General features: G+C 41.0%; 1 protein-coding gene across 2 annotated transcripts; it reads left to right on the forward strand.

Annotated features, from left to right (window-relative positions):
* Nucleotides 1-413: 413 nt before the first annotated feature.
* On the forward strand, nt 414-27292 carry Eed (embryonic ectoderm development). 2 transcript variants are annotated; one of them, XM_021166752.3, is made up of 12 exons: nt 414-1007; nt 4309-4461; nt 8584-8676; nt 9720-9785; nt 10848-10973; nt 11619-11700; nt 13481-13572; nt 17505-17638; nt 19953-20058; nt 25611-25769; nt 26411-26484; nt 26957-27292. In XM_021166752.3, exons 1-12 carry the CDS (start codon nt 894-896, stop codon nt 27081-27083), a joined length of 1326 nt encoding a protein of 441 aa, XP_021022411.1. In that variant the 5' UTR covers nt 414-893; the 3' UTR covers nt 27084-27292. The 2 variants fall into 2 exon arrangements, with proteins under 2 accessions (XP_021022411.1, XP_021022413.1); XM_021166754.3 differs by having other exon boundaries at nt 25611-25680.
* The last annotated feature ends 223 nt before the right edge of the window (nt 27293-27515 follow it).

Consider the following 27515-nt stretch of genomic DNA (forward strand, 5'->3'; position numbering starts at 1 on the left):
AATATCTGCCCAGAACGGAGGCGTGTCCGTAGGCACTGATTTGGTACCGTTTTGAAATCCTCCCCAAGCTTCAGAAACCGGTGGAAAGACTACCTGGTTTAGCAAACAGAACCGAGGGGAGGAGGGGCCAGGAGGAGGCCGGTCTCCGTAACCCAGCGCGAGAATACGCCTCAGCGCATGCGCACCTGCAGGTGGGACCCGTCCATGTGCCCGATGGGGGAGGCGAGCAGGGAACAGCCTATAGATTTTGAATTTCTCCCTTCAAAAAAAGAGTCTAGGCTGTGAGGAGTTCCGTAAACACTAACTCAAAGCTGTTCTCCCGAGCTCCGCATCAGGGACCGTAGACACAGACCCGTAAAACAAGAGGTGACTTCTCTTTCCTCCCCCCTCCCTCGGGGACAGTGGTGGGCCGATCCAGGCCACAGACTTTCGTTCGTTTGCAGCGGGTCGGAGATCGAAGGATTGAGCCAATTGCGGATGAAACGTCTTGGCCAGGAAGGGGGTGAGGGAGCAGCCCTTTGAGTTCCGCCTCGTCTCTAGGCGCTGGTGGGGAAGGGGGACGTAGGAAACCCCTGCCCTCTGAGCCAGCAGATCCGACGCCTCGGTGCAAAGTGCCGAGAGGGCGGCGGGAAAACCGCCCGCCCGGACCAAGGGACGGGAAGCAGCCGGGAAGCCGTGCGGGAGGGCGCGCGCGCGCGCGCCCCTTTTTCAGCAGTGTGGCGGGGTCGCACGCACGCCCGCCTCGGCGGCTGGGCGCGATTTGCGACAGTGGGGGGAGCGGCGGCGGTGGCGGCGCAGGCAGCTTTGCGGCAGGCTCCGGCCGGGCGTGCTTGACGGCGGTGTGGCGGAGGCCCCGCCCGAGGCGGCAAGAACCTGGAGGGAGGCGGAGGAACATGTCCGAGAGGGAAGTGTCGACTGCGCCGGCGGGAACAGACATGCCCGCGGCCAAGAAGCAGAAGTTGAGCAGCGACGAGAACAGCAACCCGGACCTCTCGGGAGACGAGAATGTGAGTGCGGCCCCGCCTGTCCCGGGACTGTGGAGTAGAAGTTTCAGGTTCTTCGGTAACTGCGGTCGGGGCGGGCGGGCGGCCGTGGGGGGAGGGAAAGGTGTCACCCGCGCTCGGGAGAACGCAGGCGTGCGGGGAAGTCCAGTTTGGCTGGGGCTTTCGAGCTGGGACTGCGGCAGATAGCAAGCAGAAAGTTGGCGAGGAGCGGATTAAAGGTCCCAAAGGGTCTGCGAGGTCTGCTCAGATCGTCCCTGCGTGGGAGACGGAGTTTGTGCCTTTGGGGGCTTGACGCTGATTGCGAATCTGAGATTGTACTTACTGGTTTAAAAGGCATGCTCGAGGTAAGAGGTTCTGTTTTCCCCAGGAAAGTTGGTACGAGGGGTCCTCCTAAGGATCCGAGGGGCTGTGTCACTGTAGAGCACTACGGGATCTTCAGGATCTAAAGTATAGATCTCTGGCTTGGGTTTACGTGACCGTGCGGTTATGTATGCCTCTTTCCATGGGAGTTTCGTGTCGACTTTTCTGTGGAAGGAGTAGAATCGAGAAGATCGTAGAAGGGGAGCCACCTTTGATTAAGGCAAGGGAGGGAACAGTTTGAAAGTTTTTGCTTAATGTAAAGGGATTGGAAGATTTCAGGCCGCCGCGGTAAATTCTGTACTTGAGCCAAGTGTGAAGATTAAGGGAAGTCAGTGCTTAGAGAAATGCTGCCTCGTGTAAAAAAAATACTATGCAAGCTTGTAAAAAGTACTAGACACGTGTTCTAATAATTAGTTACTTATAGTCTGATAGGGTAGTGTAGAGGCTTTGGCCTTTCGTATAATGATTACTTAGACTTTAATGAAAATGTCAAATTTATAATGAGGAAATTGTCAGGGAAAAATTTTAAGTGAAAGCTCATTTTATCTTTCCAGACTCCTAAGGTACGTTTTTTGATGCTTTCTAAATTTATCCATAGTTGAATGATTGAGTTAGCTTTTGCTTCGGTCCCTTCAAAGAGGGTCGAGACTTAACGTTTTGGTACGTGTGTCTTTGACACATTATTGAACCCTTTGGGGTCCTCTCAGAAAAAGGGATTTTTTTTGTTTGTTTGAGTTAGAATCTCCCCGTGCAACATAGACTCTCGTATGCTGCCCTCACACCTGTTAGCTTCGTACTTCAACCCTCAGTACCTAGAAGACATCCATGCACCACCATCTCCTGCAGAATACTGTGGATGTATAGATGAAGCATATAAGATTACAAACCAGACCAAGTATAAAACTTTAACATATATTTAATTTTCTTAAAGGGACAGAGGCATAAAAGCTCATTTGTAAAGCACACGCCTGACATCATTGGAGGGCCAGGTTCTGTCCTCACCAAGGGGTGGGGGTTGTATTGTATTTTATTTTTTAAGTTTTGCAACAGGATCTCACTTTGTGCTCTTTGTTGGCCTGGAATTCAGAGATCAGCATGTCCCTGCCCACTAAGTGTTGTATCAAAGGTTCGAGGCACAACAACTGGTTTCCCATTTAGATGGAGTAATGGAACCATTGAGAGAGGTGATAGGCTGATTTTTACCACCTGCACCAATTGTAATATGATGGGATTTTTAACTGGAAAAATCCAAAATCAGAACTTTTTGCATAGAAGAACAATCGACAGGTGAGGAGAAACAGATAATCTGTGGTTTTCCTTTTTTTAAAATCGGGGTCTTGTTCTTCCTGTGCTGGCTAAGGTCCTTCTGCCTTTGCCTCCCAGTCCCCTGGGAATCAGATGCCTGGATGAAAATGATTTCCATTTAGGAGGCCAATTTAAATTGTAATAATTTAAACTTCCTCTAAAAGCTAATTGTACGTTTACATCAAATTGCAATTCAGTCACTTGTAGGTCACCTGCTTTATGTCAAGTACTTCATTCCTTGGTTCTTGGTTGGTTTTTTTGTTTGTTTAAGAGACATTTATTTTAGACCAATGTGAAGTTTGAAAAATCTTAAGAACTAATGTTTTTAAATGAATTAGTGGTTTTTAAATACCTTTTGACACTTCTATTTATTTTGTACCTTTTGTAATACAAAACCAACTTTAGGAAGCAGTAACTTAGACCACAAAAGCAGTGGGCTTCACTCTAACAGCTGTTGGATACACTCAGACAAAATGGTTCCTCTGGAATGGATTTAGGGACTACTACTACCTAGTGATATATGGAAGTATCAGGGTGATACTTGGAAATTTTTGTATTCCAAAGAAGACTGAAGTATGGGTTTTGAGCTGAAGATAAGAAGCCAGAAGAGTTCTCAGTATTTCCTGCAGCTATATCTGTTTGGGCAGATTATTATAGTGTATAGAGTTCAGATCTCTACACAGAGTAAAAAATACATTTCATGGTACGATTCAGACTATGAGGTGAATTGCATTTACATATAGTGTAAACCACAGAGAGCTTCTTTAAAATGCTAAATGGTTTATGTTATAAATAAGTAGTCTTTGCATAACAGATGCTCTTCAAAACTACATCTAATATAGGAAGTATTAACACTCTTGCCCCAAATGGCCAACCTGAGTAGCAGTCAAATAAATTATGAAGATGTGTAGTAGGTCGGTCAGATTTATTGAATTATGTTAGTGAAATATTGAATCCTAGCAACTGTTTACCAGCAAGAGAACAGTTAGTTTCCCCAGCATTTTGTTGTGGACAAGTGGCATTCCCACAGAGCTGTGTAGGAGTGAGTGAGGCATTGTATTGGTGTCCCTGGTGTAGACCAGTGTCTTATTTAAAGCCCAGATTTGCCTATATCTTCCACTTCTCTGCAGTCTAAGTTGTCCACTAGTATTCTAAGGCATAACTGGATTTTATGTCCCCACCTGCAGCCAGGAGTACAAGTCTCACTTTTTGCACACTTTTAATTAAAAGTGCATCTTTTTAAAGATTTATTTATTTTATGTATATGAGTACACTGTAGCTGTACAGGTGGTTGTGAGCCTTCATATGGTTGTTGGGAATTGAATTTTTTTGTAGGACCTCTGCTCCCTCCAGTCAACCCTGATTGCTCAGTCTCTGCTCGATCCGGTCCAAAGATTTATTTATTATAAATAAGTACAATATAGCTGTCTTCAGACACACCAGAAGAGGGCGTCATCTCATTAAGGATGGCTGTGAGCCACAATGTAGTTTTGAGATTTGAACTCAGGACCTTCGGAAGAACAATCAGTGCTCTTACCCGCTGAGCCATCTCAGCCATCTTTTTAATAATGAAGTCCCTTGCTTTTAAATACTGTGTACATCTGTTTGATGAAACTCCTAATTTATTTACTGCTCACAGGACGATGCTGTCAGTATCGAGAGTGGCACAAACACAGAACGCCCGGACACGCCCACAAATACGCCAAATGCACCTGGAAGGAAAAGCTGGGGAAAGGGAAAATGGAAGTCAAAGAAATGCAAGTACTCTTTCAAATGTGTGAACAGCCTCAAGGTATGTGCTGGAAGCCCTAGACTGCAGACTTCTCTCAGGGTTAAACCATTTTAAAACTACTGTTTTAAAGGGGTTTCTGTTTGTTTAAATTGAGTATTCTAATCTGTCACACAGTCAAGGGAGCTTTGTTTATCGTTGTCCTTTACTTTTGAATGTATAATAGTGAGTATTGTAGGCTGTTCTTGACTTATTTGTTGATCCAAATAAAGGACTTTAAGAAATGTTACTCTTTATATTTCAGTAAAGTATAGCCAAAGCCACTTCTGACATCAGTTAATAAAAAAGAACTGAGTGTGATCTGTTAACTGGTCCCTAGCAAATGTCAACACATCTTAACTTTTAGTTTTAAAGATATTCTAAACTTTCGCTTATAATTACCTTTTAACAAAACAATGTGACATTTCTTAAACTTCTGGGTTTTGGGTCCATCCACATGGCTCAGTGGATAAGGGTGTTTTTGCTGCCAAGTCTGACAACCTAACTTTAATCCTTGGAACCCAGATGGTGGTCCAAGAGAATTGATTCCTGAAGTCATTCTCTGATTGCCACGTGCCTGGTAAGCCGGCCTTTACACACACACACACACACAATTTTTTTTTTAAGGTTTATTTATTTATTTATTTATTTATTATATGTAAGTACACTGTAGCTGACTTCAGACACTTCAGAAGAGGGAGTCAGATCTTGTTACGGATGGTTGTGAGCCACCATGTGGTTGCTGGGATTTGACCTTCGGAAGAGCAGTCGGGTGCTCTTACCCACTGAGCCATCTCTCCAGCCCACAATTTTTTAATTTATTTGTATTTTATGGACATTGCTATCTTACCTGCACAGATGTCTGTGTGAGGGGCTTCCTGCGGGTAGGTGTTAGATTGGGAAGCAAGCTGCACAAAGAGATGAGGATGAACTTTTGGTACAAACTGACTTGGTTATCTTGGATCTGACTAAATCCCGGGAAACCTAACACCAGGTGGTTTTATTGTAGGCATATTCAAACATAATTTGGAAGAGGGTCTCCGGGTAGCAATAATTCCCATACTCATTTCAGTTCCAGGCACACAGTAAAGGTTAAGGTATGGCTACATAGAAACTCTTTCACAAAGTATATGTGACCTTGAGGGGTGGGTTCTACAGCTGAAAGTCCTAGAATCTAGTGTGGTCTCTGAGAGCATAGCAGGCTTTACAGTACATGTGACGTCCACTAGGGATGGGTAAATGTTAGGGAGGAAAGAGTCTAATCTCTGTAGGGAACTAGGGTGAGGTCTGTCCCTATTGAGTGCAGTATAACAGGAAGGCCACCAGGTCTTTAACAACCCCCACTTCTCAGCCTTCTGGGTGGAATGCAGGAATTTGATTTTATCTCCTCCCTTGGAGAGACACACCTGCATAATTAACATTCTGTGTCCTCTTTTGTGTGGTTGCTGGGAATTGAACCCAGGTCCTCAGGAAGAGCAGAGATTGCTCTTAACTACTGAGCCATCTTTCCTGCCCCAAATCAATGTGTTTTCTGTTTTTTTGAGACAGGGTTTTTCTGTGTGGCACTGTCTATACAGACTTGAATATGCAGAGATCTCCCTGCCTCTGCCTCCTGGGTGCTGGGATTAAAAGGCAGGGGATGGTTTTGGTTTTGGTATTTGGGTTTTTTTTTTTTAAATGGGGGTCTCCCTAACAGACCACTATAGGTAAGGACTTTTTATTTTAAGTGGTTTATATATACATTTACTGTTTTTCTAAATTTTATGGGCATTTTTCACTTGAGAAAATATATGTATATTTATATATTATATTTATTATATGTTTATAATATATATTCTCTCCTACAGATGTAAGTTTAACTTTGTGAGAGAAAAACATTGAATGGGAATGAATATTTAGAATATACAAATAATTTAAAAAATTACCCTCTCTCCTCCAAAAAACACTCCGTCCAAATCTAGTCAATAAACAGGCAATGAAATGAAGACACATTTCAAAAGATAAATAGGACCATCCAGATGACTCAGTGGGTAAAGGCCCTGGCCACATAAGCCTGGACACCTAACATCATCCCCAGAACCCACATTAAAAAACCAACGTCATGGGCTGGAGAGATGGCTCAGTGGTTAAGAGCACTGACTGCTCTTCCAAAGGTCCTGAGTTCAAATCCCAGCAACTACATGGTGGCTCACAACCATCCGTAATGAGATCTAATGCCCTCTTTTGGAGTGTCTGAAGACAGAGCTACAGTGTACTTACATGTAATAAATAAATAAATCTTTAAAAACAACAAAAAAAATAAGTTTATAAGTTATCCTCTGACCTCTGGGGTCTATTTTCCCTCCCCCTTCACCCACACACATGCCCAATAATAATGAATTTTTATAAAAACCATGAAGTACTGTTGGTGAATAGATAGATGAAAATGTTCACCATCCTTAGCAACCAAGGATATGTGAATCAAAACAAACAACGCAGATCCTGCCTCTCCCCTGTCAGAGTAGTTACTGTTTTTCACTGCAGTGAGGACAGCTGTATCCTCCTGGTGGGAATGTAAAACAGTACAGCCACACTGGAAGTCAGTGTGCGGCAGTCTTAGAAACTGCAAGTAAAGCTACCATATGAAAGTGCTCATTATGGTTAACTGTACCCTGTAAGAGGTGAAAACTTCCCTTTAGTACATTAACATGGGACGTATCCATTATAGTGTGTTGACATTTACTTATATTAACTTACCAGTTTTATGTACTGTCTCTAGAGGGTGTTTTTATTGATGTATGTAATTATGTGTATGGTATGTGCATGAAATAGAGGAGGGTTGGGTTCCCCTGGGGCTGTTCCAGGCTGTTGTGAGTCCCCCTTGCCCCCAATAAACACAGGGTGCCAGAGCTGGAGTAGGGTCCTGAGTTACCTCTTACTATAAAGGACACTTTTAAGTGTCTTTTAAATAGTCCCAAAGCCTGAAGCCCTGGATTTTCAAGAGATAAGAAAATAAAAGCTAGAAGACATTAAAAGTAGAAGCAAGAACTTTAAAGTGAATTTAGAAGTCAGTGTTGAATACCAGGAGGTTCAATAAAGCCCTAAATCTGAACTGCAACTAGAAAACTGTTTGAACAACCCTGTGGTGTGCTTGGCTACTGCATAGTCTAAGCTCTGCTTGTAGAAATCTCACGGATTGTTCTCCCCGTGTGTATCTGAAGGCATAATAGTTCATTCCCTCTGAGTCTCCACTGTTAGATAGTCTTGAGGGGCTGATACTTTCCCATAATAATCCAAGTCCAAGGTTATAAAGATTACTCAAGATAATTTAAATTTGTTTGACTAGGACTGAATAAGAAAAGCAGTGGCAAGAATAAGGTGTGATGTGCTCTACTTCCAAGGGAAAAACAAACACAATCCAAAGTCATTTGTTGATCTGTTAGATGAGAGAAATAACCATGTCCTCTGAGCTCAAGAATTTAAAATACATCTACCAAAAGTTCCCAATTGATCATGATTCAGGAAATGAAGGTTGGGTTTAAGAAAGCAGGCAGATGCCAGAGTGTTTTCAGGATACATAGCCGTTTGAGTCTTCGTTAGAAAACATTCACATATGTTAAGATCTGGAAGCTTGTGGTGTTATAGTTTTGATGTCAGAAGTCAGTGTGTGCATGATATATGTCTTAGTGTTCTGTTGCTATGAAGAGACACCAGGACCATAGCACCTCTTGTAAAAGAACACATTGACTTGGGACTTGCTTACACTTTCTGAGGTTTAGTTATTATATCATGGCTGGAAGCAAAGTGGCATGCAGGCAGACTTGATGCTGGAGAGATAGCTGAGAGTTCTTCCTTTGGGTCTACGGGCAGGAGGAAGAGAGAGACACTGGGCCTGGTGTGAGCTTTTGAAACCTCAAGGCTACCCTGGCTAAACACTGCCAAAAACAAGGCGGCAGCACCTACCCCAACAAGGCCACACCTCCTCATCCTTTCAAATAGTGCCACTTCCTAAGCATTCAATTATATGAGCCTACGTGGACCATTCTTAGCCAAACCACCCAAGTATATAAGATAGGGAATGAGCTGAATTTGGTAAAGGCTAGTCTGCTGATGGGTTTTGTTTTTAAAAATAAGTTAAATTTTTCTTTCATGGTTTATATTTTATAGGAAGATCATAACCAGCCATTGTTTGGAGTTCAGTTTAACTGGCACAGTAAAGAAGGAGATCCTCTGGTGTTTGCAACTGTGGGAAGCAACAGAGTGAGTGTCGGGGTGGGGGGCAGGTTGGCAATACTGATTGTTACAATTAGAGTGTTAAAATGGAATGATTTTAAAATCAGTTCTGGATACTGGGTTAACAGTATGATTCTTCTATGTAAGAGGGAAGCTTTTGAGAAGTGGTCAGGGTTAAAACTAATAACTAGAATGTATATTTGTTATGAAGCAGGTTTTATAGTTTCCTTTATAAATATTTTGAATAGCTGAAAAAATGACAGTTATTTATCATTCAGATATGAAAGAAGCCTGTACTTTTAGAGTTTGATTTTATGTGTATCTGTGGTTTCCTGCATGTTTCTCTGTGCACCATGGGCATGCAGTGCTCATGGAGGCCATGAGGGTATTAGATCCCCTGGGATTAGAGTTAAAGAGGATTGTTAGCAGCCATGTGGACACTAAGCTATCTCTCCAGTCCCAGAAGTCTGTCATCTAATAAAAAGATGTAATTAATTGTTCTATATCAAGCATAAATCCAGTGGGTTTAAGTAATAGTTTAAGAGTATTAATTATATATAAAATCGTAAGAAATCGTACATGTTTACAGGGTGTCAGGTGATGTCTCAGAACGTGTATCATGTTTACTTTACGTGAGGTGTGTGAGGGTCTTTATCTGTAAAGTTTTCTCTTTGAACAGTTGTGGTTACATGGATGAAATGTAGATTTAAATGTTTGGAAATAGAAATTGTTATTACTAGGCTATTAAATATAGTCTTCAAATGTGTGAGGATTTATAAGGCTTTGGTAAGTTTAAATCAGTTTCTGTAATGTCCTTAAGTTATAATTGCAACTAGAATTTTTATTTTTTTTTCTTTTTGGTTTTTTGAGACAGGGTTTCTCTGTATAGCCCTGGCTGTCCTGGAACTCACTTTGTAGACCAGGCTGTCCCGGAACTCAGAAATCCGCCTGCCTCTGCCTCCTGAGTGCTGGGATTAAAGGCGTGCGCCACCACACCTGGCACAACTAGAATTTTTAAGAGATAAAGAGAATGTTTATCTGAGATGTCATGCATATTTTTGTTTCTTTAGGTAACCTTATACGAATGCCATTCACAGGGGGAAATACGGTTATTGCAGTCCTATGTAGATGCTGATGTATCCTTTTCTGAGTGTTTTTATATCCCTGGTTTAAGAAATTTGATAAGTACATCAGAACTTTGAAAACTAATTCTCTGAGGTCACTGTCCCATAGCTAGGAGGGTTGTCACTAGGGCACCTGTCGTTGAACTGGTTAGGAGGTGGCTGTGTTATGAAGTGGGTAGGTGTGAGATGAGGGAGAAGGAGCATTAGAAATCCATGAGAGGAATTATTAGCAGAGACCAGCTAAAACCTCGTGGTTATTGATCATGCTTGGAGTTTTACAATTTTACTATAGTTCTGATGCTTAACTGGAAGTCCTTGTATGGATTTGATCAATACAGCCAATGAAAAAAATAATGTGTGTGTTGTTAAGGAAATAAAATATTGGTGAGTGAGTTATGAAGAAAAAGAAGATCTTAAAAGCCAAAGATTAGCTCGCAGGAACTTTAAAAAGCTGAATGTTAAGATGTTTCTTCAGACCCATTGGAAGAAATGTGACAAGTGAGGCAGGGTGACCCTGAATCTGCAGATGACACAGAAATGAGTGAATGGTTTCCATGTTCATTCCAAAATGAACCATGCATAGGTTCATAATTTATCAGGACAGAGGGTCAGCAGCAAGGCAAACCTGCAGGCTTGCCACCTAGCTTTATAAATAACGTTTTACTGGAGAACAGTTATGTCTACATGTTCAACTGCTGTTTCCGGCTGTTTGGGGACTACATCAGTGCAATAGACTACTTCTACAGGCATCTAGAAAGAAGTGTGATGGAGTGAGGGACAAAGGAGGAGCTTAGCTGGTGTAGAGTTTAGCCTAAAAGTGCCGCTGTGAATATGCATTTAGTTTTTGAGAATAGGGCCTTGGTGCATAGCCCTAGCTGGCCTTTCATTTAAGAACATCCTGCTTGTGCTTTTTGAGTCCAGGTCACCTGTCTATCAATATGCAAATTTTGTGTAAAGAAAAATGAGCACTTAAATATCCAAACCCTTGCCAGTTGTTTGGAAGGTTCCATTTATTGTAAACATTAACTCATTTTTTTTTCCATAATTATGTTTCTTAACTGTGGTATTTCTCAGGCAGATGAAAACTTTTACACTTGTGCATGGACCTATGATAGCAACACCAGCCACCCTCTATTAGCAGTTGCTGGATCTAGAGGCATTATAAGAATAATTAATCCTATAACAATGCAGTGTATAAAGGTGCGTCTTCTGGTCAAATTGTAGATAATGCTACTTTTGAATTCACATCTGGTTAAAACTTCATAAAATGTCTTTAAAATGAATGTAATCACTAACTTGCATACCTGAGTTGATTTATACCTTGATTATATAGTCTTGTTCTTTATTACATTTACTTGTTTGTTTGTTTGTTTTGGTTTTTCAAGACAGCGTTTATCTGTATAGCCCTGGCTGTCCTGGAACTCACTTTGTAGACCAGGCTGGCCTCGAACTCAGAAATCCGCCTGCCTCTGCCTCCCCAGTGCTGGGATTAAAGGTGTGCGCCACCACGCACGGCAGGTGTTGCTTGTTTTAACCCTGGGGGTCATTGGCATCTCTTACACAATGCTGGTAGCTGAGCCTTGGCTAACTGGTACCATTTTCCTTCCTGTAATTTTGTGGGTGATATTAGTATGTAGCCATGGTTGAGTGAGAACTACTTGAAGTGCATTTTTTGTTGGGGGGGGGGGGGGCGTGCAGAGTGCAGCAGAGCTGGACACTGAATCTTGGGCCTTGAGTGTACTAGACTATTTATTGGTTTGCCCCAGCCTTATGTTTCTCTTAAGGTTTATGAAAGAAAATTTATTGGCTTTTGAGATGAAATGAAATGTTTTAAATTTATCATAGCACTATGTTGGCCATGGAAATGCTATCAATGAGCTGAAGTTCCACCCACGAGACCCAAACCTTCTCCTGTCAGTAAGTAAAGGTAAGCTCACAAGAAACAAATGGTCCCTTAGTTCAGTTTGTTTTGGAATAATTGTTAGAAGTGATAGGTTGTGTTCTGAGAATGCATAATTTAAATTAAAAGAAGAAATTTAGTAGGAAAAAAAAAGCCTTTATTAACATCTCATAAACCAAGACTTCAAAAATAGGTCTCTGCCTGTTGATGATGTCAGACATAGTGGGATTCTGTCATCCTCGACTCTTACTGTATTGTGATAGTTGTAGAACCTTATCCTCAAGTGAGTAATTGCTTTATCATAAATGCCAAAGTTATGATTTTTCAAACGTTTTTAGTAGCTCTGTTCCCACCGGTCTCTTCAGTAATGTTAAAGGAGTGTTGCGTGTTAATAAGAAAAGAGACTGATGAGGTGGCACAGTTGATAAAGCCTGACCATCCTCAGAACCCGAGTGTAGGTGGAAAGAGAGAGCTGACCTCCACATACATGCCGGGGCACCCCAGGATAACTCCCTCTCCCCCCAAAATAATAAAGGAAGCACTGCAGTGAAGAGCCATACTTTTTATTATTAAAAGATTTTGGGTTTGAACCCCTATAAACTTCCTTTAACTATAACTTGCCTCCTTGTTTTTTGAGACAGTTTTCTATTCTGTATCCCAGAGTAGCCACAAAGCCGCAGGGAACCTCAAATCCCACCCTTCTTGGTGCTGAGGTTGAGGTGTGAGCCACTGCGCCTGCTTCAGCTTCCTTGAGTGGCTACGTTCCCTGGCGAGAAAGCATGACATTGCTCCTTGTGCCTGCACTGCTGCTAAAAGTTTACCTGGATTTAGACACACTTTTCATCCCTTCTTGTTTTGTTTTACTATGTATCAGTGTTTTGCCTACCTGAATGTCTGCACTACATGCATACCTGGCACTCAGGGAGACCAGAAGAGAGTTAGGGCCCTTGGAATTGGAGTTAACACTTATTTGTCAAGTTAGTCCTGGGTCCTGGGAAAACGAGCCAGTGTTTTAACTGCTGAGCGATTTCTTCAGCTCTCTCTGCTGTTCTTAACTGTTTCTGGCTTTCTAATATTTATTAGCTTGTTTTTTCTATACTCTTATTTGCCTCATCTCCTTATATTTATACTTCTAAGTATGCACTTTAAAAATCATTTTTGTGGGTAGATGTATATGGTTATCTGTGGGTATGTGCATGTGAGGGCAGATGCCTACAGAGGCCAGAGACATTAGATACTCTGAAGCTGGAATTAGAAACCATTGTGAACCACTTGGTACAGATGCTGGAAACTGGACTCATCCTCTGGTAGAGCAGCAATTGCTCTTTCTTGCTGAGCCATCACTTCTCTCTCTACCATGTTTTTGTTTTTTATGGAGAGATGGGATCTCCGACTCTTAGCCCAGATTGGCTTTGAAGTCAAGTCCTCTTGCTCAGAGTCAGACCCCTACCCCCACCCGCTAGTCCCTTAAGGCTGAGAATGTAGGTATAAGGAGAGGAGAATTTTGCCTTTTTATTTCAGTGCTGAAACTTGAAGCCCAGGCCTTGGTGAGTGCTCTTGAGCAACATCCTCAATGTCTGCCGCAGTTGTCATTCATTTATCTGTTTGTTTTTGAGGCAGTCTCAGTGTGTGAGTTATTAATAATCTACATGTAACATATTTTAAGTTATATATCATGGATAATATGCTTAGTTTTACTGTACATAATCTAAATCTTCATGGATTTTACATACATATTAATGGAATACTAAAAGTTGGCAGTAGACAAGTGATAAAAGTCTGCCTTAACTTTCTGTGTTTACATTAGATCATGCTTTACGACTATGGAATATCCAGACAGACACTCTTGTGGCAATATTCGGAGGTGTGGAAGGGCACAGAGATGAAGTTCTGAGTGCTGTAAGTTGAATCTGGGGTAATGATCTTGGGTTTACTTAGAGTGATTATCTCCCATTAAACTTTTGTCATTGTAGGCAAACATGTCTGCTTCATGCAGCCTGTCAGGCAATCATTTCATCCGTTCAACATAGAAATGCTGACCTAGCCGGGCGTGGTGGCCCACGCCTTTAATCCCAGCACTCGGGAGGCAGAGGCAGGCGGATTTCTGAGTTCGAGGCCAGCCTGGTCTACAAAGTGACTGCCAGGACAGCCAGGGCTACACAGAGAAACCCTGTCTCGAAAAACAAAAAAAAAAAAAAAAAAAAAGAAAGAAAGAAATGCTGACCTATACATAAAGGCATAGAGCAAGTGGGCCTCTGGCAGTTTTGGTCTTACAGAATGACTCTGATGAGTGCCATGAGAGGAAGAATATTACAGTAGTTCTCGGTGGTGGTGGTGGTTTTGGAGATAGGGTTTCACCATGTAATTCAAGCTAGTGTTGAAATCTTCATCCTCCTCCAGCTTCTTGAGAATACAAGCATGGATTCAGCTAGGATTACAGGCATGCTCCACTAGACCCAACGTTTTCTTTTTCTTTTTCTTTTTTTTTTTTTTGGTTTTTCGAGACAGGGTTTCTCTGTGTAGTCGTGGCTGTCCTGGAACTCACTCTGTAGCCCAGGCTGGCCTCGAACTCAGAAATCCGCCTGCCTCTGCCTCCCGAGTGCTGGGATTAAAGGCGTGCGCCACCACGCCCGGCTAACTTTTTTCTTTTTAATCCAAAATCACCAATTGAATTTTTCTTGTCCTTGTTATTAAAGAACAAGTTTATGTAACTGTCCTTAAGAAATTTTTTGTTTGAGGTTGAAATCAGTAATTCTCTTGGGGAAGTCTTTGTTTCTGTGTGTGTGTGTGGTGTGTGTGTGTGTGTGTGTGTATGGTTTTTGGTTTTTCAAAACAGGGTTTTTCTCTGTGTATCCCCGACTATCCTTGAACTCACTCTGTAGACCAGGCTGGCCTCAAACTCAGAGATCTGCCTGCCTCTGCCTTTCAAGTGCCGGGATTAAAGGCGTGCGCCACCACTGCCCATGGGGAGGGGAAGTCTTCTGATGTGCTTACCTTTGCATTTCAGAGTGCCTCTTCCCTGGTAGCATGCAAGACCAACCAATAGGTTATGGTTTAAAAAATAAAATGTAGTTTGTGCTTTGGCAGCAAGGTTTCACTATACTCCCTCTGGCCTGGAACTTGCTATATAGAGCAGATTGGCATCTGAGTCACAGATGGCCTGCCCTTGCTTCCTGGGTGATGAGAATAAAGCCTGGGCCACTCATTTTGCCTGCCTGCCTTCCTTCCTCTTTCTTTCTTTCTTTCTTTCTTTCTTTCTTTCTTTCTTTCTTTCTTTCTTTCTTTCTTTCCTCCCTCCCTCCCTCCCTCCCTCCTTCCCTCCCTCCCTTAATTTCTTAATTTCTTTTTAAAATGTCTTTATTGTGCATCTATGTGTAAGTAGGTGGGTGTGCACTTGCCGCAGTGCTATTTCTGCCAGGGATAAAACCGAACTCTGGCCTATAGGCTCGGGAACAGGCCTCTTTACTGGTTATGTTAGAGATAAGCCTGTACTGTCTGATACATTGTAATCAGGGACCTGTCAGCTTTAGGACATGTTCAAGTTTTTAGCATTTCAGCCTTTGCATGGTAACTCACTTGATTTTTTATTCTTTCTAATTTAACCACTTCAAGATGATTTACTTTGAACCATATATGGCAGTGCCAAAATACTGCATTAGTTCAAGTTTATCTGCTTTTGAGAATCATGACACCTAATACTACCATATCAGCTTGTATGTTTCTAGAAGTCGTGGTATCATTCTACACCAGGCTTTGTGTGGGAGTCATCAAGAGAAGTCTGACTTAGAGGGGCTGGAGCTCTCAGTGGTAAAGAGCATCGGCTGCTCTTCCAGAGGATGTGGGTTCCGTGCTCAGTTGCAGAGTATCTTGTGTCCTCTCCTGTCTTCCAAGGGCTATCTTCTGTCCTCCAACCTTTGTGCATGTGCCGTGGCTCATGTGTGCCACCTTCCCCAACACATACTACAAATACATGCTTTTATTTAATTTTTTGATATTTTTAAATGTTTGTAATGTAACATCTCTGCACATGGTACACAGACACACATGCACAACACCCATAAACATAAAAATAAATGAATCTTTGTGGTTTTTCGAGACAGGGTTTCTCTGTATAGCCCTGGCTGTCCTGGAACTCACTTTGTAGACGAGGCTGGCCTCGAACTCAGAAATCCGCCTGCCTCTGCCTCCTGAGTGCTGGGATTAAACGCTTACATCACCATGCCTGGCCTTTCTGATACTTAAGATGTCAGCAGGAGAGACTCCATCCCTTTTTTTTCTATAACAAGGGAGAGTATATGAGTTTTGTGAACTCTGAGTGCTTTGTACTAAATTAAATAGCATATCTGGACTGTGTCCACTTGCAAAATGAGATTGTAATTGCATAATATTTGTTATACACTAGAAATTAGTTGGGCTGGTGAGATGGCTCAGTGGGTAAGAGCACCCGACTGCTCTTCCGAAGGTCCAGAGTTCTAATCCCAGCAACCACATGGTGGCTCACAACCATCCGTAACGAGATCTGGCGCCCTCTTCTGGAGTGTCTGAAGACAGCTACAGTGTACTTACATGTAATAAATAAATAAATCTTAAAAAAAAAAAAGAAATTAGTAAGCATTATAAAGTGGTATTCTATACTTGTAATCCCATGGGATGCTGATGTAAGAGGATTCTGAGTTCAAGTGCAGTGAAAATTATTTCTTACTCATTTAAAAAGTGAGCCCTAAAAACAATATAAGGTTGAAGTGTTTTGAAATAGAGTAGATAGTGGTGGGGTGCACTATTGAATGGCAGCACGGGTAAAGGTTCTTGCTGTCCAAGCTGGAGCCTAATGTGCAGTCCCCTGGGGGAAGAAGAGAGTGACTCTGGCCAGTTGTCCTCGAACCTTTGTACATGTGCCATGGCTCATATGTGCCACCTTTCCCAACACATATTACAAATACATTCTTTAGTTTAATTTTTTGATATTTTTAAATGTTTGTAATGTGATACTTTATTGTGTTATTGTGGATTTTGTTTATATTCACCCCCAACCTTGATTCCTCCTAGAGCCTTCCCTGCCTTTCTTCCTCCTTCCCTTCTTTCCTCTCTATACCCAGTCCAGTTTGGGTTAGCTGACTACTACTGGGCATGGGACCTGCCCTGAAGTGAGGTGTCACACCACTCAAGGTGGCAATTTAATTTAAATTAATTTTTTAAAAAGATTTATTTATTTATTATATGTAAGTACACTGTAGCTATCTTCAGACACTCCAGAAGAGGGAGTCAGATCTCGTTACGGATGGTTGTGAGCCACATGTGGTTGCTGGGATTTGAACTCCGGACCTTCAGAAGAGCAGTCGGGTGCTCTTACCCACTGAGCCATCTCACCAGCCCCTTAAATTAAATTTTAATTTAAAATTAAGGAAGATATTTCACTATAGTTGAGTAGATGAATGTAAGTTCAAGTAACTTGCCTTCCACTTTGCACTCTAGTGATGAGAAAGTACTTAGAATTTTGAGCTAGAGTCTGTGACTTCTGCCGAGCTGAGGCAATGCCTGCAATGAGGTTAGTGTTCTGGACTGAAATGCAGTGCTCACCCGGCGGTGGTGGCGCTCGCCTTTCCTCCCAGCACTTTAGAGGCAGAGGCAGGCGGATTTCTGAGTTCAAGGCCAGCCTGGTCTACAAAGTGAGTTCCAGGACAGCCAGGGCTACACAGAGAAACCCTGTCTTGAAAAACCAAAAAAGAGAAAAAGAAATGTAGTGCTCATGTTACTTAGGCACTAGGTGAAAACTGGAAAATAGCATTTGAGGCGATAAATTACTTATTTGCACTTTTCTGCTTTATTCCTAGGATTATGATCTTTTGGGTGAAAAAATAATGTCCTGTGGTATGGACCACTCTCTTAAACTGTGGAGAATCAACTCAAAGAGGATGATGAATGCAATTAAGGAGTCTTATGATTATAACCCAAACAAAACTAACAGGTGACAGTTAGGCTCTGTGTGCTGAGTAGATGTCCTTTTCTTCCCTCAGTGCTGTGAACCCGTGTCTGCTGCTGCATGAGTGGCCCTTCTTCTAATAGCCTATAATCTCAGGTATCATGTAGCCGCTATCAGGGCTTACAAATAAATGGAAACCTTTATTTATTTAAAGTATTTTTTCAGTCTTTGAATTGTCTTCATCTAATTTATTGGCACATTTCAGTTACTTTGATTTATGTATACATGTTCTTAACTCATTATGTTAGAAGTATAAAAGTTAAATCACCTGACCTACTGTGGAATAGAGAAGGGAAAAGACATAATAGTAAATCCTAATGCAATATAGTAAACTATAATCTCAAACTGGTCTCTAGCTATAGAAAAGTTCCTGTTAATAAAATATTGTCCTGCTAGGAATGGTGGTGAGCACCTTTAATCCCAGCACTGAGGAGGCAGAGACAAGAGCATTTCTGTCATTTGGAAAATTGCATGCCACTCTGGTCTACAGAGCAAGTTTCAGGCCACTTAGGCCTACTACCTACGTAGTGAGACCCCCTAGATAGATAGATAGATAGCTGGATAGATAGATAGATAGATAGATAGATAGATAGATAGATAGATAGATAGATAGATGTATGTATGTTTCTTGTAAATGCTGCTTCCTTCATGAAATAGAACCTTCAGGTTGTGGAGTTGTTCTACAATGCCATGGTGAAGCAAGCGTCTGCATCACTGAGATGCTTCCCCTGCTTCTCTTGTGAAGCGCTGCTCCAGGTCTTAGTGTAACTGCCTCTTAGTACTCACTTGGTTGTCAGAGATACTTTCACTATAAACATGTGTACACGTGTTATACGTTCACTATAAGCATTATATATATATATATATATATATATATATATATATATATATATATATATATATATAAATATGTTAACTTTGCATTTTTATTTTAGCAAAGAGTTTATTTTCAGGTTTCCAAATAAGTTTATTAATCGGCCGGTTTTACTTTTGCAAGCTTTAGTGAACATTGGAGTGCATTTATCATACTTTACTGACTTCTAAGAATTAGTGCAACTTTTCGTTTCAATCTTTCAACATCAGGTGCAATGGTAAATTTATGTTTTAAAAGAGTTTTTAGATCTCTGAAATAAATATAAATTACATCTCACAGAGTTGCCCTGGTCTTTTTGAAAGGGCTTTAACTAGTAATATAATATGCATTTGACTAAAAAGCAACTGAGATTGTAACAGTTATGAATTCATGTCAGCATGACTTGGTGAGATGGATAAGAGCACTTGCTGTAAAGGCAGAAAGACCTGAGTTCAGGTCCCCAGCACCCATGTAAAAGCCTGGTGTGGTTTTGACTTGCCTGTAAACCCAGGGTTGGGGAATAGAGCTTGCTAGCTGGGCAGTCTAAGAACCCACTGGTTCAGTGAAAGACCTTAGTTCAGAAACAAGGTGGAGATGGAGATAGGAAGATGCCAGCCAGAGGTTTTCCTTTAATCTTTGCAGGCACATTCATGGACACATGTGTACATATGGTTTTGTTGTTTTGTTTTGTTTTTGGCATTGATAACATCTTACCAGGAGATCCTAAAGTTTGAATTGGAGAGAGTTTGAGCTTAACCTGTTTTATATATATGAGGAGGAAAGAAAACATGATTGCCTCGGCCCATAGTCCACATCCAATCACAGTTCGATAATTAACATAAAGTAAATCGCAGGGATGGGGTGTGGCTCTAGTTAAACAGTCCAGCAAGGGTGATGTTGTTGTGGCCCTCTAAACAAAGTCAGACAGACATCATACAATCACCTGGGAGATTAGAATTTACCACCTCCAGAGTATTCTTGTTTATTTTCTCCCAAATACATTTTAGCAAAGGAGGAGGTCGAGGACAGCTTTGTGGCGTCACTTCTTTCTTTACATGGGTTCCTGACAGACACTGAGCTCAGGTCAGGCTTAGGAGGCAAGTGCTTTTACCGTCTCACCTACCCCAAACTTTAAATCCTGAGTTTAAAAAGGACAGTAGAACATTATAATGGAAAACCGATAGTGAAAGAAAATAAAACTGAAAAATGGATACATTAGCTCTAAAGAGCAGGTTGACAGAGAAGTCAGTGGTCGGATTTTATGTTGTGGGTTTAAAGTTGAACTGGAAGATGAGCTCGGTAGGCAGAGTGCCTGCCTGATTTGTGTAAAGCCCTGGGCTTGTTCCTGACTCAGCACTACAGAGCTTATAAATCCCAAACTGAAAAGCAGTATGACCCTACTACACTTCTTTTCTTTTAACTTTTACATTTCCATTCTTCCTTCAGGCCATTTATTTCCCAGAAAATCCACTTTCCTGACTTTTCTACCAGAGACATACATAGGAATTATGTTGATTGTGTGCGATGGTTAGGCGATTTGATACTTTCCAAGGTATGGAACACTAGAGTTAAGCTGTACTTGCATTTTGTGTGTGTGTGTGTGTGTGTGTGTGTGTGTGTGTGTGTGTGTGTACACTCTGCAGGAAACAGTTACTTATGAAATTTATTAAAATCAATAGTAGATAATAAACTTTTAAAGTATTATTTTGGTAGATTTGCTGAAATATTTAAGGAAAAAGAAGTTTGCTAGGTGCTCTGTACACTCTAGTGAGAAAAGAAGCAAGCTGGGAACCAGAGATGTTGAAAATAAAAATTAAAACCAATAGGAATGTTTTTTTGTTTCTTCAGTAAATCCTTATTTGCAAGAACAGGTGGCTGGAGTTGGTTGGCTTACAGGCTGCAGTTTGCTCTACCTTGTTAGTGGATATAGATACACAGCCCTCTGTCTCCGTGGATTCCACATCTTCTAATTCAATCTATGATCAGAAGTATTTGAACAAAAGAATTGCATCTGTACTGAACTTGTACAATGATCTTCTCTTGTCATTGACTAAACATAGTACAGCTATAATACACACATGTGTTGCATTGGGTTTCATGAATGTAGCATGACTAAAGGTATGTGGGAGGATGTGCACATACGAAACTGTTTCAGGAAAGTACTTGATCCTGTAGCCTTTGGTATCTGCGGCCAGTTCTTGTGTCTTGCTTTGTTTAGTTTGTTTTTTTCCAAGTAATCATCTTGAGGGGTGATTGGTGATGTTAATGGAACATGTAGGCTTGTCAGAGTGGGAGAGTCTGCCTGGCTTCTTGATGTGAATGTCAAGGTGTCTTACATTTTCTTAGGCAGAACTTAGTTTGATTTTTTTTTTTTTTTGTCCCCTTTTTTATTTCCTTTCGGATTTAAACTTACTGTTGTTGGTTTCATTTTCCCCTCCTTAAACTCTTCATCTTGGGATAGGCTACAGGAAGTTTTAAAGGTAGTTCAGAGAGGTACAGTGTGGCATCACCTACTTTCTCTCAGTAGGCATGCTACTATCATCATAATCATTATTAGATTTTTGTATTTTATGTTTATGAGTGTTTTGCACACATAGATGTCTGTGTACCATTTATGTGTCTCTGGTGCCCTCAGAGGCCAGAAGAGGGCATTGGATCGCCTGGAACTGGAGTTAAAAATCAGTAGTTACACTGTCATGCTCTCAAAATCCAGACAATGAACATCGGTATGCTTTGTGTTTAGTGCCTTGTCGTTTTGTAACGTCACATGAATTTTGTAATTTTGAGAATGTTGCATACAGTTGGGGGCCCTTAAGATTATTTATTTTCCTCAATAGGACTCGCTGGAGAGCCATCTAAGTTGTTGCCTATAAAGTAGTTCTTATTTTCCATTGCTAAGTAATAGTCCTTGGTAGTGCTGTATTTTGAGGTTGTCTAGTGAAGCCTCCCAACCCTGGGGATTAAAGGTGTATGCCACCATTCTCAACCTTCGTCACGGGTAGTTTAATACCATATTATTGGCTGTGTTTGTTGTTTCCAGTTTGGAACTACAGCACACTCTCAGATAAACAGTTTGTGTGTGTGTAGACACACATACATGCATACACATATATGTATATATATCTTATGTAGGTTGACTTTTTGTATCTCTGGGATAGATGTTTAGAGTAGTTGTTGAATAATGGTTGACTTTTTAAGAATCTATCAAACTATTTTCCAGAGTGCCATTTTACACTCTCATCAGCAATATATACACAGTCCAGTCTCTGTATCATTGGTATCATTTAATACTACCATTATTTTTAGTTGTTCCAATAGATGTGTAGTAAAACTTTATCCTGGCCTTGATTTACACTCACTGCTAGTAATGCTGCTGAACAAGTGCTTATTTACCATCTGTCTTAGGGTTCTCGAGAGAACGAATGAATGTCTATATGTGATTTATTAGAATTGTTAGCCCAACACTGGCTGCCTAGGAATGAAAGGTCCAAGAATCCAGTAGTTGTTTAGTACACAAGACTAGATACCTCCGCTGATTTTAAGTACACAACACAATTTCAAAGAATGCCAGTGAAGGAATGAACTTGTTTGCTATCAAGAGCAAGCAGGCAAAGAGTGCATCCTACTTTGTCCTTTCTGTGGGCTGCTACCAGAGGGTATCATCCAGACTAAAGATGGATCTTCCCACCTCAAAGATTCTAACTAGAAGTGGCTCTTTCTTCTTCAAATGATTTGAGAGAGAGAAAAAATCCCTCACAGGTGTGGCAAGCCATTTGGGATTTAGTTAATTCTAGATAGTCCAGTTGACAGTCAAGTATAGCCATCACACCATCCATATCCTTTTAGGGGATATTTCTTTGAATATTTAGCTGGTTTTCTAATGGATTAGGTTTTTGGTTTACTTTTAATTGTTGAATTCTGAGTGTTCTTTATATATTCTAAGTATGCATCTCTGTCAGAAGCATGGAAATATTTTCTTCCAGCTAGTGGCTAATCTTTCCATGTTCACATTAGGGCCTTTGGCTACGAAAGTGGCCTTTTTAAAAATAAGGGGGGGGGGGTGTTGTGTGTGTGTTGTTGTTGTTGTTATAGTGCAAGTGGAACTTAGAGGGCAGTTTTGGGGAATCATTTCTCACATTGTAAGGATATCTCTCTTCTTCTTTCCCTCCCTCCCTCCTTTCTTCCCTTCCTCCCTTTTGGTTTTAGAGACAAAGTTTCTTTGTGTTGTTGTAGAACTCACTATGTAGACCAGGCTGGCCTTGGATGACTCTACTGCTTTCTGCATCCTGAGGCCTAGGGTTCAAGAAACTTATGGGATAGTCAGTCAAACTTAGCAAATCCTCTTAGCACAGTCCCCTGAGTGCTGGGATATATGAGTCACCAAACCCAGCTCATTTTTGTAATCTTTTTCTGACCTGTTTTACCTTGGTTTGGGTGTTAAGTGACTGAGACTGAATCTAAGCAAGTGCTCTGCCACCAAGCTACAGCCCCAACCCTTTATGTGGACCATACCTTTTTAAACCCTCTCTGCCAGTTTATAGTTATATTGTTAGCTACCCAAAAAACTGTACAATAAATCTATTTTATTTTCTTTATCCTATCTGTCTCTTTAAGTTTGCCCCTGTACTTCCTATAGGTTATTTGAACTTTTATTTTGTTCATTTTGTTTTGGGCTATTTCCTCCTCCTCCTTCTCCCTCCTCTTCCTTCTCTCTTCCTCCTCTACCTCCCCCCTCTTCCTCCTCTTCTTTCTCCTTTTCTTCCTCCTCTTCTTCCTCTCCTCTTCCTCTTATAATTCTTTTTGTTGAAACAGGGTGTCTCACCATCTGCCCAAGCCAGCCTTAAACTTGCTCTACCCCATGCTAACTTCAGACTTCTCCTCAGTCTCCCAAGTACAGAAATTATGTAATTCTTAATTTAAGAATCACCTCTTTATGCATAGCTTATTTGGCTTACTTTTTAGTAATGTGTATGTGTGTCTGTGTATGCAGGTGCTTGTGTGCTGCTGCACTGTGTGGAAGTCAGAGGATAGCTTCGAGGATCTTTCCTCCTTTGCATAGAATCTGGGCATTGCACTCCGCTTGCAAGGCTTGTGCATTGAGGACTTTTACCTGTGGTGCCATCTTGCTGGCCCATGTGTAGCACTGATAGGCATATTTCTTTGTGTAGCAGCTTTAGGGGTTGCTTTGCTTTAGATGTCATATTTCGAATATGGAACCTTTCATACTACAATATGTTGGCATATTGGTAATCAGAGGAAGTATTCCCTTGTCATTGCTTTGTCCCCAGTTTATGATCTAATTGTATTAAGTATTTAATTTACATTTGAGAACCATATTGGGTTGTGTAATTTTTGCAGTGAAACAAATTTGGAAAGTGAACATGGAACTTACTCTTTTTGCTTTTTTGTTTTTTCCTTCCTAATTTCGGGGTGCCATCCTAAGCCATGAAACTTCCTGAAGTCATTCATTAGAGGTCTACTAGTGACAGATTCTCTTATTTTTTCTTAGTTTTTCTCTCTACTCTAGAATATATTCATTAAATACATATTTCTGGCTTTACAGTGCCACCCCTCTCCCCATACTTGAAAGTATTTGCCCTTTCTCTGGCCTGCATAGCTTCTAATGTGTAATATTTTGTCATTAACCTCCCAACCCCAAACTTATTTGTAGTTCATTGATCTGGAATCTGTGGTAGAATTATATATTAGAGAAATATTTTGTCTCATACTTTGAACTATAACACTAATGACACTGTTTTCTTCCCTCGTTTTGAGACACTAATCCTCATTATTAATATATTAGATATTTTTGGCACACACACAGTGCTGGTCTTATTTACTCCCTACTCTAACACTGAGATTTTTGTCACAGATTTTGTCAGTTGGCCCTGAGATGGCTGTCTTCCTCCTCTATTTGTTTCTTGTTTGTTGGATGATATTCTATTGGGTTGTCTTGATTGGGGATTCTCCTTTGCTCGTTGAGCCGGTCAGTTAAGCTTTCATTGTGTTTACTGCATTAGTTACTTGGTGCTGAGACAGAATGCCCAGTAAGGCAATTTAAGAGTTAATTTGGCTCCAATTTGATGGACAGTCTCATGGCATGGAAGTCGTGGCAGAAAGGAGTGTGAGGCAGCTAGTGCATGCATCCTTGTTGAGAAACAGAGCAGTGAATTCTGCTGCCCGTTCACTTCTTAAGTCCCACGACGTAAGTTGGTAGTCTAGATTAGGTATCAGAGTTATATTTTTACTGGGGCCTGAATGTTTCGGTATTACTAGACTCTGGAAACTTCCTTTTTGTCATTCACCCAGTCATTTGTTTGCTTGTTAGTTTGTCATTTGTCATTTGATGCCTATCAATCCCAGGGCCTCACACCTGCTAGACAAGCACTCTTCCACTAAGCTGGCCCTCGGATCTTGGGATCCTCTCGTGTTAGCAGGCTTTCTTTATTATCTACTTAGTTGTGGAAGGGAGCAATTCAGGACTGCCTTGCAGTTTGCCAGGTGAAGGTAGTAATTCAGACTTTTCACTGGGCCTCAGCTGATCCCACCTTAAAGGAGGCGGGCGCTGCCTTATCAGCTGCTTTACTTAGTGACCTCTACTGGCGCTGGGGATAGTGTTAGACCCTGTCCCCACTTGAGCATCTTGAGCCACTTTATAGCCTATGGTCCTTTCAGTGAACTAAAATCAATTTTCTATGATGTTATCTAAGCATCTACTAAATGGTGCCCACACTGTGTATAGAGCCTCAGTAGTTAACAAGGTATAGGTAGTCACTCCTGATTAAGTGTGGATTGGGAAACTGAGGAACTATGAACCAATGGCCAGATTTTAAAAGCCTTCTAATTTTCTGTAGCATTCCTCAGGTCTCTGTATGTGAGCGTATCCAAAGCTGAACTTAATTTGTTCTGGAGGAGAAGCAGGATTCTTGCTGAATTGCTTAATTAATGCTAGTCAGATTTCTTGTCCTCAGGTGTAAACCTTGACTTGTAAAACAGTTTATAGTCTTGGAAAGTAGGTTCTCTGAGCTATTCTAAAATGGTAACAGTTTTATTTTTCCTTCTTGAAATGCAGTTCTAATTATGTGTCTCTTATTTCTCTTTTAGTCTTGTGAAAATGCCATTGTATGCTGGAAACCTGGCAAAATGGAGGATGATATAGATAAAATTAAACCTAGTGAGTCTAATGTGACTATTCTTGGGCGCTTTGATTACAGCCAGTGTGACATTTGGTACATGAGGTTTTCTATGGATTTCTGGCAAAAGGTAGCACATAATTTTACATTTGGAATTGTCTTCTGAAACACTGTAATTCTAGCCTTTCCTGCCCTGTCTCCTCCTCATCCTCTCACCTTGGTTGTACAGATGCTGTGACTTGCTTTGGCTACCTACCTGGGCACTACACATTATCTGCAGAAGGGGCAGTTAGGTGTCAGCAGTGTCACTTCCTAATACCTGTTCCTAAGATACAATGTTTTAATGTGTTTATCGTACACAGCTCTTTTTTTTTTTTTTTTAAGAAAAACTTAGAGGAAAATCAGCATGGAAGGTAAAATAACTATACCTAAAGTGTTAAAGGAGTCTGCCGCTGCAGTTTTGTCAGATTAACTGAGCATTTCTCTAACAGAGCTTTGGAAGAGTATCTCACTCTTTCTGTAACTCTGTGAAGTAGAGGAAAAGTACAACACTCGTAGTAAAACCCATGAAATGTCTTAGAGCCTTATTTTTTCAAAATACGGGGAAATATTAATTCTTACTTTTTCTTATAAACCAGTAGCATAGATACAAAACTTAGTCAGCTGGGCCATCAAGGCTGGAGCTTAGGCTTCTAATCAAGGAAGCGTTTCCTGGAATACCTTAGAGCCTGGTGCTGTGTTAATTTCATGTTTCCAATTCTATTTACACAGATGCTTGCACTGGGCAATCAGGTTGGCAAACTGTATGTTTGGGATTTAGAAGTAGAAGATCCTCATAAAGCCAAGTAAGTATAGACATTTCTAGACTGGTCTAAATTGTAGCTTTCTTATGCCATCCTTAAATCATTAATTTTTGTGGTGCTGAGGGTCAAACTCAGGGCCTTCCTTATACCTTCTCGGCAAGTGCGTTACCACTGAGCTGCATCATAGCCTAATTTCAATTAACTTATTTATACTGTGGTGACAGAAACATATACCAAATGTGATGAAATTTGAGAATGAATCCTTGGTGGGGGCGGGTGTTTGAGACAGGGTTTCTCTGTGTAGCCCTGGCTGTCCTGGAACTCTGTAACCTCAGAAATCCGCCTGCCTCTCTCTGCCTCCTGAGTGCTGGGACTAAAGTTGTGCGCCACCGCTGCCTGGCTGGGAATGGGTTCTTAATGAAGATAGGCTGGTCTATACTACACTTCTTCTTCTTCGTTCTTTAAGGTAAATGCTGTTCTGTTTGCTGTTTAACTCTTACCATGTTTCCCCTAGATGCACAACACTGACCCATCATAAATGTGGCGCGGCTATTCGACAAACCAGTTTCAGTAGGGATAGCAGCATCCTCATAGCTGTCTGTGATGATGCCAGCATTTGGCGTTGGGATCGACTTCGATAAACTATTTTTTCCTAGTAACGATTAGAGTCTGTTGTCTGTAAAATAGAAGTAATGTATCTTGCTAGTAAGGGCGCATAGAGCATTTAGACTTGTTTCTTCAGCGTTCCATCAGGCTGAGCTGAATGTAGTGATGTTCACATTGTTTACATTCTTTGTACTGTCTTCCTGCTCAGACTTTACTGCTTTTAATAAAAATTTATTTTTGTAAAGCTGTGTTATTTTTATTGTGATGGAAACAAACTGGAAGAAATAAAGTTATACCATATCTTTTTGTAATGTTTACTTTAACTCTAGAAAGCTATTTACTATGAAGTCTTTAAGTGTAAATTGTATACCTAAACTAAACTTAAACCGTGGCTCTGCCACCATGCAGCGTTGGATGCTGTCTTAGTTACTGTTCTTGGTCATGTTCTGGGAAGGGATGTGACCAAG

Source organism: Mus caroli, unplaced genomic scaffold, assembly GCF_978045245.1.
Source record: "Mus caroli unplaced genomic scaffold, Mus_caroli_1 scaffold_8, whole genome shotgun sequence".
NCBI lineage: Eukaryota > Metazoa > Chordata > Mammalia > Rodentia > Muridae > Mus > Mus caroli.

Excerpts from the sequence above, each read along its gene's own strand:
- Eed (XM_021166752.3), top strand. The coding sequence starts at position 894 with ATGTCCGAGAGGGAAGTGTCGACTGCGCCGGCGGGAACAGACATGCCC. Across the intron at positions 4,462-8,583 it reads AATGTGTGAACAGCCTCAAG|GAAGATCATAACCAGCCATT; the intron begins GTATGTGCTGGA and ends TATATTTTATAG. Across the intron at positions 8,677-9,719 it reads CAACTGTGGGAAGCAACAGA|GTAACCTTATACGAATGCCA; the intron begins GTGAGTGTCGGG and ends TTGTTTCTTTAG.